Source organism: Limulus polyphemus, unplaced genomic scaffold, assembly GCF_000517525.1.
Source record: "Limulus polyphemus unplaced genomic scaffold, Limulus_polyphemus-2.1.2 Scaffold1131, whole genome shotgun sequence".
Taxonomy (NCBI): domain Eukaryota; kingdom Metazoa; phylum Arthropoda; class Merostomata; order Xiphosura; family Limulidae; genus Limulus; species Limulus polyphemus.
The window spans coordinates 43,481-62,712 of record NW_013666741.1 but is presented as its reverse complement, the minus strand read 5'-3'; the positions used below and the strand labels follow the sequence as shown (position 1 = coordinate 62,712).

At 32.3% G+C, this 19,232-nt stretch overlaps 1 protein-coding gene across 2 annotated transcripts in view; it reads left to right on the top strand.

The window, feature by feature from the left end:
• The window catches only part of LOC106462276 (centrosomal protein of 120 kDa-like), a 148,972-nt gene that overhangs the window by 112,422 nt on the left and 17,318 nt on the right, over positions 1–19,232 (top strand). For both annotated transcript variants that reach the window (XM_022389480.1, XM_013922178.2), the window contains exons 14-17: positions 11,452–11,541; positions 12,605–12,697; positions 13,104–13,216; positions 16,994–17,042. In XM_022389480.1, the coding sequence (XP_022245188.1) occupies positions 11,452–11,541; positions 12,605–12,697; positions 13,104–13,216; positions 16,994–17,042 (345 nt within the window). The remainder of the gene's footprint in view (positions 1–11,451; positions 11,542–12,604; positions 12,698–13,103; positions 13,217–16,993; positions 17,043–19,232) is intronic.

Genomic DNA, 19,232 nt, shown 5'->3' with positions numbered 1-19,232 from the left:
AAGGAATGTCACTCATGGACTTCATGAGTAAAGCAGATGGAGATTTCTGCCCATCACTATTGACCCATGATTCCTCCAATTGGGATTTTCTGCTTTTCAAATAGAGAATCACAGACACTAATTGCACTATCTCTGGTGTGTCATTCCTCCAGACTCCCCTTTTCTTCTAGTGGAGCATGGGATTCCTTGGCACTTCCGGTTCCCAGTCACTGGAGTGGTGGACCGAGGAGGTTTCCTCCTGATTGGGTTTTGTATAGTGAACAAAATCAGACTTTATATATTATGTGTACCCACTCTGTGAAAAGAGGGCTATTGTCATTATACTCATTGCTGTACCGACCAATGATTATACAATAACATAATGTTCAAGATTCAAGGTGCCTCCCCTGGATGTTTTTGCTCAGGCAGACTGCGCTTGTTGATCAAAAATTTTATATGCGGGGCATTTCAACTAGATGTTTTTTGTCCAGATGGACCGCACTTGACATAGTCCAATGTACTCCAAAGTGCTTCCCATGGATGTTTTTTGCCTGTGCAGACCACACTTGACTTAATCCTATGTATGCTAGGTGCTTCAACCTGGGTGTTGCCCAGATGGATCATACTTGTTGATCTCACAAGCTCATGCAAGGCACTTTCACTGGTTGTTTTTTCCATAATTAGACGTTTCCCAAGGCACTTCCCCTGGATGTTTTTTGCCTAGGCGGACCTCTTCATATACATTTTATGGTCCTTCAGTTCTAGTCACATATAGTTATTTCATTTTTCTCTGGCACCATACTATGATTCACTATCACTATGTTCAGTTCTATGGCCTGCTACATGTGTGGACGATGTATGACATGTATGTTGACAAGGGGCTGGTTATGAAAACTCTCACAATCATGCTCATACCTGTAATTTATTTTTCTTAATCCTATGTTTCAAAGGTGCTTCCTCTGGATGTTTTTGCCTGGGAGGACCACACTTGTTGATCTCAATATCTTATACAAGGCATTTCTACTGGATGTTTTGCCCGGATAGACTGCACTTGACATATTCCAATTGAACCCAAGTCACTGCCCTTGGTACATACTTATACAGGCCAGTTGTCGCTTCCACACTAGACTTTCAAGTTGGCAATGCCATGCTGTTTCAAGTTATGGTTATACAGCACTTTTTCACTGATTCCGTGATGTACGTCTCTTTCCTGAATGCATTTGTGCCTGCCAATTCAGTTCCACCCTCTTTTTGTTCCTGTGTTAATTACTGGGCGAAGAGTATACCTGTTCCAGAAGCAGTGATATACCCCACAGGTGTGCTTTCTTTTCATATGATTGCACACCTGTTTTTTCAGTGCTGTTACATTCTACTTGATTTGATATTGATGCACCTTCACGTTTGCAATGTGAGATTCTAGCTTTGGGTGAGATGAGGTAAGACTATTTCGGAAGTTAACATTTTCTTACACTGAAAATGCATTTCTGATAGGTACTTATCTCAGCTCACCCACTTCCCAACCATCCTCCACACTGATGTGCTGGTGATTCTGGTTCGTACCTTCCAATTCTCGAAAGTGAGGATTGCTTTAGAACAGTAGAGGGAGCTAGCTGTGATAGTTTAAAGGTTGCAGTATGATTGGTGGAGGGTAGTCACATGATCAGCACGTGTTCTGAAGTGGCACAAAACTGATGGGGTATAAATCTTTTCACTTTTAGAGAAAAATTTTAGTAATGCTTAGAGGGCAGTCCAGGATTGAGATAGCATTGAGTGAGAAGAGGAAGTACCTATTGGAAATTCATTTTCAGTGTAAGAAATATGTGGAAGAAGAATATTGGCATTAACACTATAAAGCCACATCACATCATAAAAGCATAATAAGTTATTAACTTCAGGATTTAAAACACTTCCTGTTTGGATATTTCCAAAATAAAAATGAGCAATTCACCAAATTAGTACAGTTGGTGACTGCAGCAGCAACCTTAGTATGTTCAATTAGTGTAATACTATTTGTCTGACACTTTGCATGGAACAGTCTTGACATTTATTGATAGATATATATTCATCTTAAAACGGAAATTATATGTACACTGGGAGTATGTTAAATCATTTATTGTATACTTCAGTGACAATTTTAATGCTATTCTCAGATATGTAGAAAGTTTATGTATGGTAAACGAAAATGTACCTACATGATTGTGTTTGTATTGGCATCATATTTCACACAATTGTTGTTAAACATTATCCAGAAAAAAAGAAATATACAAGTATTTTGTTTTGCTACTTGATGAGAGTCCACATCAAAAGACAAAAGAGAAAGCAGAGATTTTCATGCTTGGTTTTGGCCTTCATATCATAAGGCAAATTATTATTAACATTTTCTGTTTGTAAATTTGAGATAGAAATTTATTTACAAAACTTCTTTATATAAAAATATATGGAAGTCATAGTTTTTTAACTGAAATCAAATAAGCACTATTTATAAGTAATTCACTTTTAAAAACAACTAAACTTTTTATGGCCTTTAATCTTATTTGTTTACCTTGTCATAAACTAGAAAATCAGACCCATTTCCCATGCCCACCTGTCACATCCTCTCTTTCAGAAATTGCCAGTAATCCTCTTTGATGTATTATATTATTTTGTTTTCAGTACAGAGTACTGTGTATTTCATGTTCAGTTTGAAAGTTTCTCTCAGATCAAGAAGCATTAGGAATTATTTTAAAAAACACTTAAATTGTGATAGTTATAGGAAGTTGTTTGCTGTGTGTGAGTTATTATTATTATTAGGCTAACATATAAAAGAAAATTACTAAAAGAGAGTGTCCCAAAATTAAAATGTAACACAATAAGGTAAACCTTCACTTTAACTTCTGTAACATTGAAGTTCCCACTCAGATTTCACAAGCACTATAATGATCAGTATTTTAATATAACCTGTGCTCTACTATCCTTTGAAGAAACTTATACACATTTTGCTCATTGGCAAACTTAAACAACTACTTAATTACATTACAGGTGAAAGCCAAATGACACCTTTACAAATCAAAATAAAAGTTAACCCCTAAGTTGCATGAAACCTTGAAGAGTTCTCTGAGAGTAAAACTACATGACCATACACAAACTTCTGTAAAACTACATGACCATACACAAACTTCTGTAAAACTACATGACCATACACAAACTTCTGTAAAACTACATGACCATACACAAACTTCTGTAAAACTACATGACCATACACAAACTTCTGTAAAACTACATGAGCATACACAAACTTCTTACTAGCAATTGAAAGTGAAGACTTTAAGAATTTTATAGAAGTTAAAGTCATCGAAACACTATTTAAGTCCAAATGAAGCTAACTGTTATTCTATGTAAAGATCTACTTAAATCCATTTAGAATTATATAGGTGAAATCTCCATAAAACTTGGATCCAATACTGTTTTAAATATAGCAATAAACTCTTGAGTTTCTAACACACAAAAAAGCAATGATAGGTGCCTGTTATATCAGTAGGCCAATGGGCATTGAAGATAAAGAGCAAGTCAACTCGCAACTGCTACCCAATTTCCTGACAAGAATAAATTGGGCATGCTAATTAAAAAGCACATTGTTATTCTTGCAAAAGAATGAGACACAAAGATGCCTAATCTTCACTTGACCCAACTAGCCCCAGGGGAAAGGTAAAGCTAGAAACATGTTCCAACCTTAGGAATTATAGAAAAAAAACTTAGTGAACTTGAGTTTAAAGTAAAAGGTCTGGAAAACATTGTACAGCCTGGTACTACAGTAGTTAGGGAAAAAAGAACCAATTTATTTACCAAAATGTTATGTGAAAACTGCACATATGACTGTATAATTTTCTTATTAATACAAGGTCATAGTAAACACAAAATATATCACACTGTCTTAACTGGAGCCTAGTCCGTCTTTTCCAAATCTTAAGCCTTTGTCTGCCTGTCCTGTGGTTTTCAGAATATAAGAAAAGAAATCAAAATACGTACATCCTATCAATCCCTGAATAATTTTGTAAACTTCAATATGATCTTAACTTACTCTTATTTTCTCAAAAGAAAATAAGTTAAGAAGAGATCTCAACCTCGTAAGGTAACTCTTCTATACCTGGAATCATCCTAAATAGCCCTCTTCTGAACCATTTCAAGTGAGGCCTAACTAATGATTTGATGTAAGAGACAATTATATCTTTTGACTTGTAACTAGTACGTCTATAAATAAACCCTAAAATTATATTACCTTTACTACTAACAACAAAAATATGACCTGATGGCTTGAGTGACTTACTGACCACTGGTTTAAGATTCTTCTCTTTTGTCATGTGATATTCAGTAGAATCCCATCTATGTTAAGTATTGTTGCATATCTGCTTCTTTGATAATTTCCAGTGAAATTCTTTCTGAGGAACTTCAGCGATACAAGTCCTTTCTTGATTAAACCAGTTTATTCTTCCTCATTACAAACTTTTAGTACACAGTAATTTCACAGTCAATATGTTTCTCGTCACTTTAAACTTAACTACTTTTATAATATACGCTATAAATCACAGCGATTCACAACTTCGAAAACACATACCTCAAAACAGAATCGTAAATTACCCGGAACTCTCTTCATTCAATTCCACAGGCTTTCTCTGCCAGGCGTATATACTAAAAAAAAGAGGGCGTCTCAAACAAACTCGGTCTTCCCTGATAATTCATGATCATTCGAGAAATTCATCATGTGTTACCAGCGTCACATGACTTCTGCTGTTGTAACAGTATGTGATCTAAATTATGATAACCCAAATGCATTATTTTGCACTTACTATAGTTAAAGGTAATTTGCAAGATATTTTTCCAACACTCCAGATGACCTAAGTCATTTTTTCGTACCTCAACGTCCCCTCAACAAAGTTAGATATATGCAAGAGTTTAATGTCATTAATCTAAATAAGAAAAATGCAATGTCCCAAGCACTGAACCCTGAGATGCACCACTAGTAGCCACGATCTACTTTTCTGGACTCCATTAACTCTCTCACTACAGGCTCAGTCCGAAGGACAGACCTTGTAACCATTTTGTGCTTGTTATAGATTTCATGCTATAGCTTTTGATACTGTAAGCATATCTTCACAAAATTTTGCAGGTTATCAGGAAATATTAGGTTTTGTACACAAAATATTTTTTGTATTAAATTTTAAAATTTCTTGAATAATTCTTTTCTTATGAATTTTTTCCTTTCGATTGTGGACTATCCAACGTGCAAAATTAATTTTCATTTTAAGATAAAAAATACTTTTTTATGCTTCAGAAAATTTTCAAATTTCTTATGCAAAATCTTTCTAACTTCCATATTGTTATCAAACTTTTTTTTTATAAAAACTATATTTTATCTGTTATTTTCACTATTGTATCTCTGTACGGGTTTGTTCGATTTCACCGACCTCATAGCCACCATAAAAAATTAGGAAATAGAAATAAATTGTGCTTTTTTCATTCTAAAATGACGACAAATTATAACACAAAAACAAATGTTCAGTCCAAATAGTTTAAATCTTATAACGTTATACATCTATATATATTTATTATTTTTATTTTATTGACCTTTCAGCCGTGGCTAACATTACAGAAGTTGCAATGACATGGTGCACATGCACTCATGTTACCATATCCTAAAATATGAAACTGGCCTTTACAAAGTGACTTGTCTTGGCTGTGTTCAAGTGGACCAGTATTTTGTAAAATAGTCACATTTCAGTTATAATACATTATATACGTATATACATTATTACTATTTACAAATAAGTTTTTCCGATACATCTTGCCTCCACTTGCAAAATAGTTTTTCTCGACAACACTGCCCTCTATTGGCACAAATTTTCAATGCATGCCACTAGCCTTCCACCTCCCACTTCTGGATATCGACGTGCATATGATCATGCAGCAGCTCTCCACCAATAAGAGTATGACACCACTCCAATAGTAACCAGTGCCCTCTTCACATTTGTACTCATTAATCACTTCTCGATTCACAGTAGTACTGTACAAACGTGCTAGTTTTTTTTTCACAGATTTACTCGATGTTTCAGTTATACTACTGGCCTCGTTTTTTGTATTGTTTTTTCATATTTTTTCAATTTTAACATTTTGGCATTGTGCCAGGTTGCTTTTTTCTCACTTTTCAGGGCCCCATTTTCTTTCTGTATTGTGGATCCAACTTTGTGGCAAGTGGTGCTTGACCAGGTATACTTTACTTGTTTGAAAAACCTCACTGTCCATCCTATGACCATGCTAGTTGTCAATTATGTTGTAGCCCTTCCTACCATGGAACTTATCTACAATTCAAGATGCCACAAGGTGTTCGTTTTGTGTGTCTGTATTTTTTGTTATTTGTAATTACAAACGTCCATCACATTTTTGGGTTATGCACATTATAGAAATAAGGTGTTCCATGGGACTACTACTAGTTCTCTCTAGTGGTATTTTGCTTCATAAATACATTCATTCCTGGGCTGTACACTCATGAATAAAGCAGACAGAGATTGTTGCCCATCTTTGCAGCTCTGTAGCGTTGACTCTCTTCCTACTGCAGACCTGATATACAATTCCAGATTCTGCCTCGTTTTAACTGATCAACTTTGTAGCTTTGCTTTTTAAAATAGGGTTTCATGGTCACTCGTTGCACTGTCTCCAGTAATGCAGTCCTCCAGACTCTCCAACACATTTATTCCCCCTTTTCTTCTAGTGAAGTACGAGAGTCCTTACCACTTACCAGTTCCTAGCTCTTGGGGTGGTGGACCATGGAAGTCCTCCTAAGTGATGAATCATACCACTCAGTTGAGAATTGGGTGATGGCATTCTGCAGGTATCACTGGTATAGAGCTGTAATGTGTCGTTTTTTTTGTCTATATATCTGACAGATGTTTTCTATTGTGTGATGCCCTTCCTACTGTGGAACTGATGACCAATTCCAGGTGCTGCCATGTTTTGGTTGAAGCACTCTGTCATGTCTTACATACATATATATCAATATCACATATCAATCATTGCAGTTTGCTTCTTAGGCTGAGACGTTCCTCCTTCCCAATATCCTCTGAACATACATTCCCAGTGGGTCCAGTGTTGGTTGGAGATGGTCCAGTTCAGTAAATCCCTCACATATGTTCAGGCTAGTTTCCCTCCTCCTACCACGGACTGGATGACAAATGCCTTCTGCTGCTAGGTTTTTGGATTGGAGATGTACCCCAGCTTTTCAGTTCCTCTTCCTACTGTCAGCTGGATGTTGGTTCCCGAGAGATCTGGTATTGGTTGTAGCTGGATGCAGCATATATTTTCCTGCTTTTTGTGGCCAAATTCCTTCTACCACAGACCAGAAGTACTGTACCTGTTGCCTTCAGGTGTTGTACCAGAGATATCATCCTGGTGGGGTTTTCCACCTTCCTACTGTCAGGGATTTAAATATGAGTGGGCTGAGGATTCTTGTACAGTATATAAGGTTGGTCAATTTGACTGACCTTGTAACCACCAAAAACAAAAATTGAAATAAATCTAAATTATACCCTTTTTCTTTCTAGAATGACTTCAAATTGTAACATGAAACTACATTCATTTAACCTAAGTAACTTTAAACTGGTAATAGTATACATCTATTTTCAATTACATTTTATTTGAACCATGTCTAACTACTATTTTCACCATTATAAGTTGTAAATTACTTGGGGAACATGCAGCTCATGTTACACTATTGAATTACTTTACCCATGAGCTGCTCTTGTGTGTGTCTCATTATCATTTTTATATTTTTATTATTTGTTTTACCTAATGTAACCTTAACTAACATGAAGAGATCCATATTTTACATTTGAATTACTTTTATAATAATAATAAATAAAGAATAAATGTGAAAAACAAGAAATATAGTACTTACCTGTTTTTTTTTTATTTTTTACTGTAGACTGTCGATGACACTTAACCCTACTTTTTTATACTAATGGTAATAATGCACAAAATTTTTATTTAATTAAATAATGCACCAAAGAACATAGAATAATAACATACAAAAAAGAGACAATTTCTTCTAACTATCACATTTTTTGTGGCTTTCTAACTATGCAACAAGAGTCATTACAAATTCATCCAAGCTAGTTGTTATCTTTCCCATGGAAACAAAGCTTGTACTAAAATAGAAATTGAAAATTCTCTATTCAGAACACAACATAATATGATACGTCATTTGATAGATTAAAACCTTGGCTTTCTATTGGTTATAAATGATATAGTATTAAACATAAGAGAGAACTATTAACAAATCCTGAAAGAGAGAATGTGACAGGTGGGTGTGGCAAGAGGGGTCTGATTTTCTACTTGATGCCTCTGTAACCAAACAAACTTTAAAGCTATAAAAATTATGGTTTGTCTGAATAATGGTGATTTTATAGTGAGTAATTTACCTTAAATTTCATACTTATTGGAGAGGTGGTGAATAAAATAGAGAAGAGGGATGCCTACAGAAAATGTGTCACCTTTCTCACACTAGGAGAAATTCTGGATTTTTTTAAATATTGCCTTATAAAATTAAGAACTTAAAATTTTATACTATTGAAATATGGGTTTTTTTGCTATGACATTGGTATAACAGAAACCAAATTTTGAATGTAAGCCACTAAAATCTCGTGATATATGTAGTAAATGATGCCCAGGCAGATAGGGTTAAGTCACAAATAAACTAAATAATAACTCCTAAACTAAACAGTCGTGTATATTCAACACCCACCGTCTGCTGGATGTCAGTTCGTGGCAGATTTGGTGTTGGTTGGGTTGGAAATGCATGCAAGTGGTGATGAATTTTGGTATGGGAGCTTGTCTTCCATAACAATTCCTGTTATTCTACCTACCATGGATCTGATGTACCATTCCAGATACCGCCTGGTTTTGGTTGAGGTTGAACTACCACTACGGTCTGTTGGGCCCTAGCCTCTCGACACCCTTCATGTTCACGACACTTTCACAAAAGAGATAAGAATATGTCTGGATCAGATATGTCTCCTGCTGAGGTGTGATGTTTTCTCTTTTGTTTCCACACCTCCTGGTCTCTCCTGGGGTGCTTTCTAAAGGGGAATCATAATTTTTGTCAGCCCTCCACCAGTTCATTGTGGGTTTCTAGCTATTTTGTGAAAGGAGGTAAAATATTGTATCAGAAGTTAGCATTTTCCTACACTGAAAATGTATTTCCAATATAAACTTACCTCCTCTCACATTTCCCACTTAGCCTCCCCACTTCCAATGATATATGGTTTAGGTATTCTGACCATTCTCAAAATGATTAATGAGAGCAGATGTGAAGAGGATGCTGGTTACAATAGGAGTGATATGAGTATGCAGAAGTAGGAGGTGGAAGGCTAGTTGCATGCATTGAAAATTTGTGCTGATAGAGGGATATGCTATTTTGTGAGATGAGGCAAGTCTCTATCGGAAATACATTTTCAGTGTAGGAAAATGCTAACTTATATTTCAGTTATTTTTCTGAAAACATAGAACAGTAAATAAAGAAGTATAGAAAACGATTATCTCTTCTAGTTATGAACTTTGTACTCCTTTGCTGCTTGCCGTAAGTTGCTAAGCCTTATGAAGGATATAAAACAAAATATTTTTTTTTAGGTTTTATTTATGTAATTTGAAATATAAAAAAAAATCATAAATTACTATATCAACACCACAGAATTCCACTATAATTTATCAAGCTTAGTAACTAAGCTGTATTTGAATCTAAAAAATATGATTTTTGGATCTCACTAATGTCTTATCTTACCTCTTCGAATCTAACCATGCAAATACTTTGCAGAGGCTGAGAAAACCACGAGGGGGACATTCAGAGCTTTTGATTGGTTATACACATGCCATTGGGTAAAGTAGATGTACGTAAACAAGTATTTTCAAAAATGGAAGAGGTGGGCTGGGCCACCTTGGTTGATTCAATAAACCTATTAATATCTCAGAAGAAAAATAATAGGAGGTTCTTATCTCATATTCTAGCTTGTCAATTTCAGTAATTTGTGTATCTGATTCATAAGAAACTATAGACTTTGTATTTGGACATCACAAACATCTAATTTGAACCAATGCTGCATGCAACATATCACGTGGCACACAAAAATTGACATTGGGGATTTTTTTTTAATATTTACATTTAAATTAATATATTAACTAATGTATGATACTAAAATTTGAATTATAGTCTACAGTTTGATACAAAACTTATGGACATACGTTCATAAAATAATAGTTCAATATAATTTTGAATGTGGAGTCTACAAACAAAATGACATGGCCTTTGACCCGTGACCATAGGAAGACCCGTGTTGGTAGGGTTAATAACTTTTTGTTTTCTCTCACCCTATCATCCTATAATCAAATTGACTTGTCTTTTCTAACCCTTACCAATGTGATTTTCTTTTAGCTAATCTTTTGTATGCCACCTTATTGAAAGCTTTTAGAAAATCTAAATACATCAAGTTCACACACTTTCCATCAATCAGATAATACAATGTAATGGGCACTATCAAACAACAATTACCAGGTTACAAATACTATTTATCTAAAGTATCAGGATATGCAGTCAATGGCATTCTCACACAGATCACTAACTTGGAGATTTATGTGATAATAAGGAACAAAGGCAGAGGCTTTATGTGCTAACAAATATAGAAAATTTATTTATTTATATACTGTTCACAATCATACAGACATTTTTGTAGTTGCTCTACGCTTCAAAGTAATTAACACATCTGCAAAACTGTAACTTACAAAAATCCTTAAGTTTATAAGTAAAATAGAATACAAATTATGAAGGAGCTGAGACTTGTTTCATGTTCATCTGACTTCCATTCTGCCCTGGGAGTCTACCCTAGAGAGTTAAGTGTACAGTTGAGTCCACCCTCTTTCTAACTGTAATTTTACACCAACTTTTAAAAAGCTTTTGTTGCTATATGTTCTAAATCAGTAGTATGCAACTACACAGGCAATACTCACTAAAGACAATTAATGGTCACCAGCTCTATACAGAGAAATGTTTGTCGCATAAAGATTGGATCAGCTCAAGGTCAGTGGCATCTGGTCATAGGAGAACTTTGAGTGGAAGTCTACCCTCCATGAGGTCATCAGCATTACAGTTCTAACTTTCTTAAAATTTGTGCCTTAATATTGTTTCATTACTGACCAAGTTTTAATGGCTTTTCATTTATCTCACTGACAGGATAGGATACAATTTCGATTCTTCCCAGTGATTTGATACTTTTTTTCTGTATCCTCGAGTTTTTTATTTCTTGTTAACCTCAGATTTATTGGGTATTTATTTTACAGATTGAGATTCTGTAACCAGCTCTTTAAATTCAATAGTGTAAGTCATAAAATTAATGAAATACTTCTTGGAACTTTTTATTTTTATAAATTTAAATTATGTTTTATTGTTTCCTTCAGTTAAAAGAAAAAGAAGCTATTCATCTTCAAACTCTGACCTCAGAGTGGAAGCGCCGAGATACTGAAAGGGAAGTTATAGTTCAAAAACGAGTAAGTTAGCTTGATTAATAAAAAAGTGAATTCTGATAAAAACGTAATGAAATGTAGAGAACAAATAATAATAAATGTACAGAAAGATCAGTAATATAAAGTTAGAAGAAAAAAAAAGATACATATTATTATAAAAGTAGAGTGATTGTATATCTTTTCTTAATTACTTACAGGTAATTTGATGTATATATATATATTCAATATTTTTTCAAAATATTTAGTCAAAATCTGCAAGCTTTGTATACATGGGTTTGTAAACATTGTTCCTTTTGACAATCCTATTGTATCGAAGATACAAAACTAATAATCAAAAAGTCACAATTGTCAGTAATTTCTGATCAAAGCAAGTTACCAACATGGAAGAAAATTTAAAATTTACCCAATAATTAATATAATTAATTTAATGCACCATTCTCACCAGAGGTATGCTAAAACAAAAACTTTTATTGATTAAAATGCATGTTTCACCAGTTGGGTACCCCTGATATTTCTGGCCATAATCCCAGTAACATCTCATGAGGTTTGACAATTTTAGCTTAGTCCTATATTCAGGTCCCCCTGTGGGATAGCAGTAAGTCTACGGACTTACAATGCTAAAATCTGGGGTTCGATTCCCTGCAGTGAACACAGCAGATAAGTTTATTTGACTTTGTTCTAAAACAAACCAACAACAATCTAAATCCAGATACTAATAAGTTAATAAATATTAGCAATTTCTCTTTATAAAACCCATTAACTAACTTTCATAGTGGTTAAAAATACATTTGTACTTAATATGTGAGTGATATATTAAATAAATAAAAATATTCTTTTATGTATTGGATAATTATAGATTTCATGTAGGGTTACTGAATTTTATATGCACTTAAGTATTTTATATAAAAGTTATTTCTGTGTTTACTGTCTTTGTTTTACACTTTTAACAGTATGTTAACATAAATTTAAATTATTTGTAAAAAAATGTTTCTTACATATTTAAGTTATGTTTTTAGAAACTATTATATTTTATGTAATTTTGATAATAAATTTCTTTATTTTATTTTTTAACAATTTATATCTATAGGTTCAAGAATGTAAGGAATTAGAAAATAAGTTAAAAAAGGCTCTAGCAGATATTGAAATTAGAGAACGACAGCTGGTTGCAAAGGAGAATGAGGTAAAAATGTTTATTTTTATTTCTTACGTATAAGGTAGCTTGGATTAAATATTGAAGTTTTGTGTTACTTGTACATGAAGGTGCATTGTTACAAAATTTCCACTCAAATTTCATAATCAAGTGAAAAGAATTTTTCATACTTTTTTAAAACATATTTTTCCACCATTATTCAAAGATGTAGAATTAGCATTACTACTACTACTACTACTACTACTACTGTGTAGGTGGTGCCTTGTATAGTAAGTGAAGCAGTGTTCAAAAAGAAATTAACAACCATTATAAAAACAAAAAACTTCTGTTGTCCCGGATGAGACATGATTTGCATTCATTGGTACTTTTTATTGCAGTTTTGTTTACATATTACCTTCATTCCAAAATCGACTAATGTTTTTTCTGTATTCCTTAGCTTGTTTATAAAAAATCTTCCTGGCAACGTTGGAGGGAGCAGATAGAACAGGAAACAAAGGAAGCAATTAGACGGACAAAAGTTGAATGTGATCATCTAGCAAACCTAGAAAAGTAAGACACTTATAAAAATACAATGAAGGAAGCAGAACATTTTATGCATACTTCTAATTTATATTGTAAATTGGTGTAATGTTATTTGATGCAAAATAAGAAATTAAGATGAGTGAAATTTTTCTTTTTTTCACTCATAGATACTAATTAGTGTTTAAAAAACCACAGTATTTTTAAAATGTTCATGCAGAATGTACAGATACAGTATCATAAACTCACAGGTACAGTTTATTCCACTCACCATTAAAATTAGGCTTGATCATTATTGTTATGCCATTAGTGATTGAAAATTATTATATTTATTGATAATAAAGAAATGATGAGTATTTATACATGTTATACACCAATTTGTGGATGAGATGTTATCAATAACAATATTTAAGATAAACTTCACATTTGTAGTACAAAAATACTACATATATTAGTTATATTACTCTCTAATAATATGTATTTCTTATCTATAAAATTATTCAGTTTTTCTAAGTTCTAATTTTGGAACACTAAAATCAGAAGAGTTAATATGCTAAATTTAACCTGAGGTGCTACTTATCTGCTGCCCCCCAGTGGCAGAGCGGTATGTCTGCGGACTTACAACGCTAAAAACCGGGTTTCAATACCCGTGGTGAGCAGAGCACAGATAGCCCTTGTGTAGCTTTGTGCATAACAAACAAACTTATCTGCTTTTTCATGGTGTAGCTTAATTTTGTCCTCTTTGACCTTGTGTTTGAAGAACACCTTTTGGCTATCACATGGAGCAAAGATTGTTCCACATTCTGTTGTCCATTTGTCTGGTTGGTCAGCTGCAGAGAGAAGTCATAGTGTGCATGAAGATTTAGAATTTTCAGAGTAACTCTTCTGTTTTTGCTGTAAACAAAGCATTATTTTTCATTTCAACTTAGCACCATGTGCTGTCTCTTTCATTCTGTCTTCAACAAATAACTATACCTGTCATTCTGCTAATTAGATCTACAAATTTCTTCTTTTTCCAGAGATTGAGTATCCGTGGGCGTGAATTATTTATCATACACTTAATATAAGCTGAAGTACTAGTACAGCTTTAGATATCTGTTAGTATTTTTTTTGCCAGCTGTTTATCCACTTATGGTAACAGATGATTTTTATCCTTATCAATACAGTACTGATTAAATTTTCTCTCTGTCAGTATCTGCCAAAGGTGGTCAGTAATCATCTTCTGTTCTTAGCCACTGTCTCACAAGTTAATTGCAGGTCTGAGATCATACAATGAAATTTCTGAGCCTAACTATACAGTTCTCATTAAACAGTATCTTTTCAGCCATCATAGAACATCTGGATTTTGTCTTGAGCCTGTTTTGTACAGATAAGGATCTTTCACAATGAATGCTTGTACACAGAAGCATAAAGTTATTGACACAATTTTAACATGTTAGGAAATTCATCACCATGCAGTTTAATAACTTTTTTACATAAATGTTCAGTCTTTGACTTTTTATATGTGCCTTTCAATATGCCTTTAAACCTAGGCAATTCATTTTGTACCTAATCATTTTTGTTAAGCATAGCATCATTAGTTTCAGTGTTTTTCCCAGCATCATTTGAAATTTTGGTGAGTTTATTGGCTCCATAGAAACCTGCAAGGTAAAATATAATATTGTTAGTATTAAAAAAAAACAAAAAAAACTTAATGCTGATTTAGGAGGTTCTAGAGATTATGCAAATAAAATAAGAATGAGTTACCCCATAATGAAATTCATATTTCATGCAAATACCTTATTAAAAAAAGCAACTTCCTTTTTATGTTTGCTAAAAGATTATCAATTTTCATGAAGGTACACATAATAAATTCAGAATTATAGTAATTGTTAATTCTCCAATATGTGCTTGATTCATTGTGTGAGCAACACTACTAATGGCAGATGTGATACAGTTGCTTTTAGGCTTACAGTTGAGTAGAGGCTGTAAAACCAGTCTAAAACAAAGGGAAATTACCAAGAAACAGCTTAAGTAAAACAAACACAGAATGGAGAAAATAATCAAATTTGCAAAGTATCAAAAATATTGATAGTTGAGGGTACTATTGGTGATTGTTATCAATTCTAAAATTTACCATTGATGCATTACTGTTGGAACATTCTATGTCGCAATCTATCGATAGTTTGATGTGTCATTACACTCCTAGTTTTGGTTTGCTTTCTTTTTTAAGCATGATGCAAGTGTCTTTGTGGAGAAATAGCCGTTTTCCCTGTGTGCAACCAGTAGACACACCGATTTCTGTTGTAGCATATTGATGATAGTACATCTGTAACTGATTCATGTAAAATAAAAAATGACATATCTGTCAAAAAAATATGTCCACTGGTAGCTCTCTGTGGCTCTAGGTAATACATCTATGATGTTGATAACAAGCAGTAAAACCAATCTCAGTTACACTTTTTCTCTCTTTTATCATCACTGTACTAAGTAAAAACAGAACTACTAACCCAGAAAATAGTTTTAATACAATAAACATATTTTATGTGGACCTGGTAGCTCTCTGTGGCACTAGGTAATACATCTATGATGTTGATAACAAGCAGTAAAACCAATTTCAGTTACACTTTTTCTCTCTTTTATCATCACTGTACTATGTAAAAACAGAACTACTAACCCAGAAAATAGTTTTAATACAATAAACATTTAAGAAGTGTTCTAGTGTAAAAAGTGGAAAAATTTATTTCTGGTGTATGTAGGTCTTTGTAGATATAGAGTGAGCCTAGGGAAAAAAAAAAGAAATTACAAATTCTATATTCCCTGTTTGACCAAATGGAAATTTTTGATAAACAAATTGATTTTATGTAGTTTGTTTATTAGTATAAATACCTACACCCCATTTCCTTCTAAAATAGTACTTAAGGCTATTAAGCTGTAGTGAGCTCATTTATTTTTTTTAGTATTTAGATTATAAAATGATAAAGTTCTGATTTGTAAATTATTTATTAGTACATAAAATACACAAAGAATGTAGAGAAACCTATTTAAAATACAAATGTCATGGCTGGCAAACATGGAACCTGTGTTCAATTACTCATCAAAATGTATAGCTATATCAGTAAACAATTTGTTTACAATGATGTTTTGTGGCAAACAGTTGTGACATGAAGCAAATAAAGAAAGAGACTGAAAAAACATATTTTCAAAGGTAATATTCTTTAATAGAAGTTCAAAGTTATTAAAGGGAAATGGCCATTGTGACAGATTTTCACAATACACAGCAAAAATTTGTGATTATCTTACGTATGATTCCAAATATTACAAACTTCAATGTTTTGGAGTTGACAAAACTTTGGTTTAAATTAGCTTCCATTTATTATTTATTTGTAGCATTTATTAAGTATAAATTGTTTATGGTATTAGAAAATTTTCATGCTACTTTTATTTCTTTTGTTACAGTATATTTCAGTTATATAACTTAAAGACAAAATAAGTGCTGCCAAATTCTGAAACGGTGCACATAACATTTAGTAAGCAATTGTTATGATATTTAATACAAATTCATATAAAAACAGTCTCAAAGATAAATATATTAAAATTCAGCTCAACAAAATAAGTGTATGTTATACATCATTATAGAAGTGGACAGTTCTCTTGGTACAGGTATTCAAAAAATGTCTACCTCATATTTATATTAAATCCTTATAGGTGAGTTCTTACATTGAAGGTAAAAAAAAAAAACTTAACTATATTAACATGATATCATTATATATGTATTTGTTTATACATTTTCAGATGTTTTAATTATTAACTTTTTTCTTTTCCCAGAAAAAAAGTTCAAGATTTGCTTCAACAGAGAAAGAAACTTGAGCAACAGGTTAGCTATTTTAAGCTCTCACTACCGAAAGATGCTTTTCTTTTTCAGTTAATTTTAAACATTATTCAATATCATTATTATATTAGAAGCATGCTTCAGTAGTTATTTTAAAACGTTTTATATTTTAATCTCTAAACACCTGATCAAAAGTAATTTATAATTATAACCTTAATGTTGCTCAACTGGCCTTATTTGATCATTTGACCTTCAAGTGATCATTTGTACTTTAGCATAAACATTACTAACTATATTAAAACACTGTATACAAGTTAGTTATGGTTAATTCCTAAACGTTCTGAATTATCAAGTAAGCATTTCATTAAACAAAAGTTTTTTGAAACATTCTGTTAATTTTGCTTTGCACACTGTTGAGTTTGAATTACAACAATTGCCCAGAAGTAAGTAATTATATATTAGTAGATGTATTGTATAGAAAGGCTTTTAGCTGAAATTAAAAACATACACAATTAAGTAGAGTTTTGTAAGAAATAAAATAAATTTAAATATATTTAGAAAGATTTTCTGGATAAATTTAGAAGGGTTTTAAGTATCGGGAAATGTTTGTTTCATACAAAGATGCTTGATGTGTCATCCTCTTGCAAAAGTGCAAAATTGTATGTGTTAACAATAAGAAGAAGCTTGGAAAAATGTTTATAGTTAAAACAATTAGTGTTTAAACTTTTCTTTAAACTGTGACAATGCTGGAACAAGCCTGAGTTTACTTTTATTCAAAAGTTGAACCCTCTCACCACAGGCAGATCAAATTGCACATGTCACGACTTTTTAGAGTTATGTTCAAAATTTAATTAAACTACTTTATTATCATGGTATACAAATAAGCTTGCCATCAAAACATAGTTGATAAATCAGCTTTTAGTATTATATAAGTTTTAAGCTCTTAATTTTATAAGTAAACATAAAAAAAAATCCTCAGTCTCTCCTAATATGAGAATTGTGACATTTGCTCTGTAGGTTTTCCGTGTTTTCTTTATCTTATTTACCACTCTTCCAAGGAATACAGAATTTAACATAAATTACTCATTATAATGTAGTTAGTATTCAAGCAAAACATAATCTTTATAACCTTCAATCTTGTTTGTTTAAGGTGCTATAAACTAGAAAATGAGACCTACTTGCCATATCCACCTATCATATTCTCTCTTTCACAAATTGTCAATAGTTCTCTCTGTTATTTACAACCAATAGTAAGCTGAATATTTAATCTGTCAAATGATGTTTATATTACATTGTTGTTGTTTTTTACAGAGAATTGTCTATTTTATTCCCACAGGAAAGACATTGATGAGCTCAGCTGAAATTTTAACAGCTTTTATTGCATAGTTAAAAAGCCAGAAAAATTATGATAGTAATTGGACATTATTTGCTTTTTACATGTCACTATCTTGTGTTCTTAGGTACATTATTTAATTAAATAGAAAATTCTTTAGTGTAGTTGTAGCATTGGCATAGGTAAGGGCTATATTTCTTGTTTTCATCTGTGTTCTTTATTTATTATTATAAAAGTAACAAAAATGTAAAAATTAGAAACTTATTAGTTAGATAAGGTTAGATTAAGTAAGATAAAGAAAAAATAATAATAATAAATGGAACCAATTTCATGGAACCAATTATTCCTTTAATACTGGGAGTTTTGATGAAAAGAGTTCCGTTTTGAAGTGTGTACATCAATTGCATCAATTCTAGTTCAATAATAAGAAAATAATTTTTTTACGAAATATTTGAAAAATACCAGGGGTATGTATAGCCATGTTAGTTTGACGAAAATATGGTTTTTTTTAACATGCAAGAAAGTGTGTATTTTTAACCAAAATTGAGTGTGAAATCTCCAATTTTCTTCATTTCTTAGAAACACTCAAGAATGAAACACTATGGCTTTAATATAAAATATTATATCACTTCTAAAGCTAAAAAAAGCAAATTTTTCTTATCCAAAATAGAAATAAAGTTAAAGATATACTAAATTTGAAAAGTGATAGTAATATCCTTCTAGACTTCATAATTTTGAATGAAACTTCCTTTAATTAACCCTCTCAACATAGGGTCAGTCAATTTGACCAAGTCACTTGACCTTTTGTTCTCGTTTAAAGTCTTTATAAATGTAATACTTATAACTCAATATATTGGGTATATCTTCACTAAATTTGTCAGTCTTTCAGTTAATATTACAAG